The 2,779-nt window shown below is 40.1% G+C and overlaps 1 protein-coding gene across 6 annotated transcripts in view; it reads right to left on the reverse strand.

Moving 5' to 3' along the window:
- Nucleotides 1-2,779, reverse strand: part of mical3a (microtubule associated monooxygenase, calponin and LIM domain containing 3a) — a 101,827-nt gene that overhangs the window by 38,954 nt on the left and 60,094 nt on the right. For 4 of the 6 annotated variants that reach the window (XM_036212569.1, XM_036212567.1, XM_036212566.1 and 1 more), the window contains one exon: nucleotides 1,166-1,270. The exons of the other annotated variants lie outside the window; for them this stretch is intronic. In XM_036212569.1, the coding sequence (XP_036068462.1) occupies nucleotides 1,166-1,270 (105 nt within the window). The remainder of the gene's footprint in view (nucleotides 1-1,165; nucleotides 1,271-2,779) is intronic. 6 annotated transcript variants of the gene reach the window in all.

Raw genomic sequence — 2,779 nt, forward strand, 5'->3', positions numbered from 1 at the left:
GGGGGGGGTTTCAGCAGAAAAAAACGGACCAGAGGCGACAACCAGGAAACATGAACACACGGAATGAAAGAAATGAGGTTTGATGTAAAGAGAAACCTTTACTAAATAAATATGATACTTTATTATGCATTAAAATAATGTCTTCAATGTAAAAATAATTATTGAATATGGTACAGTCCAGCGTTTGGAAAAAGTTTGTTTTTGCACACAGAAATCGCTCCATTAGAACCAACACTACACCTGATTGTGAGAACACACTCTAGTTTTTATTTTAATGTCGTAATTTTTAACCTTTATTTAACCTGGTGAAACCATTGAGATGAGAAACTCTTTTCAAGGGTGACCTGATCAAGAGCTCAGCAGAATGAGGTTACAGTATAAAACAAACATAAAAAAACAATGACTTTAGGATATTTACTGTATGAAATTTGAATTTATTTTCGTGTGATGTAACTTGAATTTTCAGTGTCAGACTAATTATAAACAATTTGACCTTAAATCATCCTTATTTTGTTAAAATAAAACAACAAAAATATGACTTTATCCTTTTAGGTCCAGACATTTTTTAAAAATCCTGAATTTTATTGACACCTTATTTTGTTATTTATTCTATTTTTGTGCTTTTTATTATTTATTATCATCATAAATTTTTATTATTATCAGTTGGGGGTTATTTTTAGCTTTGGTACCAAATCAATCTCCCCGTTATGGATTGATTTAAGTTCCATCTATTGACACACAAACCTAAATCTTTTCATCTACGATTCTTCTTTTCCAAACTACATTTCCCATGATCCTCTTCCCTGTAAATCAAGAGTTTGTCTGCAGACAGAAAACTTCTAGCAGTGGCGGGGTGTTCCTAGGGCCGACTACGGGTGCAGGGTGGGGGTGTTGGGGGGCTAGCGGCCAGTACCTGTCCGTCCGGACCGTACCTGTTCCCCTGGGTGGGGGAGCGTCTGACACCTGATCATTTCTTTGTAGCGGAAGCTGAGCTGCTCCTGCTGCTGCGTCCGCCTCTGAAGCAGACAGGAAGAGCATTTGACCCCCCCCATGTTCTTCTTTCAACAGCTACAAGGATGGGAGCTCACATCGCACCCCCCTCCCCCCACGGCGACACACCACAAGCGTTAAAGGGCGGAGCTAGCGGTTAGTCTCTGACGATTACCTTCCTCCACGCCGGGACGGGCGCCAGGCGCACCGGCTCGCTCACGGGGATTTGTGGTGGGGAGAGGGGCAAAAGGCGGTCCAGATTGGGAAGGGAGTCCCCCTTCGTGGTCAGATGGACGGCGGCGAACAGAAGGACGGACAGAACGACCGTGCAGGTGAAATGAAGCCATGAGAAGAAGAACAGAACAGACTTGAGCTGCGTTCACAGCGGCATCGAATCGCACGTTCAAGTGAACATTTCCACTGAGAAGTCTGTGTGAACGAGCGCACACGAACACATCACAGCTCTCACGTTCATGCATCGACACAAGTTTTAAGGCTGGTCTTTTCTTTGTTACAACCAAAAAACATGCATCCATTGAACACACGTGAACAGTAAACCAGTCTGACTTTGACCAATCAGGGACTCACAGAGAAGAAATAAATAATTTCAGAATCCTCTGACAGTACGTTCAAGAACCAGCATGTGAACGCAGCATCGGGGTGTGGTTCTGCAGACCCAAAACGGTTGAAAAACACATAACAGCATGAATAAATGAGGACAGAAGCTGTGGGACATGAATGAGGCTCATGCGTGATGTAAATCATGATAATAAACTGTAAATAAAACATCTTTCAAATGTGTTTCTGAACCCTGAAGAAGACGTTCTAAAGGCCTGCACATCTCTGACCCCCACCAACACTCTCAGCCCCCCCCAACACAGCCTGGAAACAAAACCACCTTTTACCAGTTTACCGTTTTGATTTCATCTTCTGATGTTCAAACACAACCAGAGGCTTTGTCCTACAAACGTTAAAACACTCAGTGGAAACTCTTTGTTTTCCTAAGTCACGCCCCCTCTGTGCAGTGGCGGACTTACCAGTTTGGGGGCCCAGGTGAACAATAACATGGGGCCCTTTGAGGTGTTTACACTAATATATTTTTTTTTTCAGGTTTTACTCAGGAAGGCAAAAAAAATGTTAAAACAGTTCACTTTAGAGAGGCGCCAATTTAAAAAAGTAAAATTCTAAAAATTTAGTTTTTCTCCGTTTTTTCTGTTCTTTTTCTTATGATAGAGTATTAGGGCTATCATAAAAGCACATGAACACGTGAGAATAAAATCATAAAATTATGAGAGAAAAAGTCAGCATTTCACGAGAAGAAAATCATGAATTTATAACTTTAAAGGTTGTAATTTTACATGGAGATTTTTTTTTAATTAAGTTCTAATTTAATAAAACTATATTGATGTTTTTCTCCTAATTTTACAATTTTATTCCTGAGAAATTTTGACCTTTTCACCACAATTTTAGGACTTTGTCTTGGTGACATTTTTATTTTATAGCATGTAATTCTGTTGTTCTTTTTCTGCACTTTATTGCTTTATCTGTACCTTTTTATGTACCTTTTTGCATATTACGACACTTCCTCTTACTGCTTTTTTATTTGAAAAGTCTCACCTTACTGTTGGTGGAATGTCCCATTTCTGCAGAGGGGCCGGGAGAGGACGAACACTTTCCCATAAGCATTCTTACGACATTTCACTGATTTGGGATTTTTGTGACACACTTGGATAATAATGAGTGTGGAAAATATTTACACAAGTTTATTAAGTATTCAGCTTGGGGGTCC

Source organism: Oryzias melastigma, linkage group LG6, assembly GCF_002922805.2.
Source record: "Oryzias melastigma strain HK-1 linkage group LG6, ASM292280v2, whole genome shotgun sequence".
Classification (NCBI taxonomy): Eukaryota; Metazoa; Chordata; class Actinopteri; order Beloniformes; family Adrianichthyidae; genus Oryzias; species Oryzias melastigma.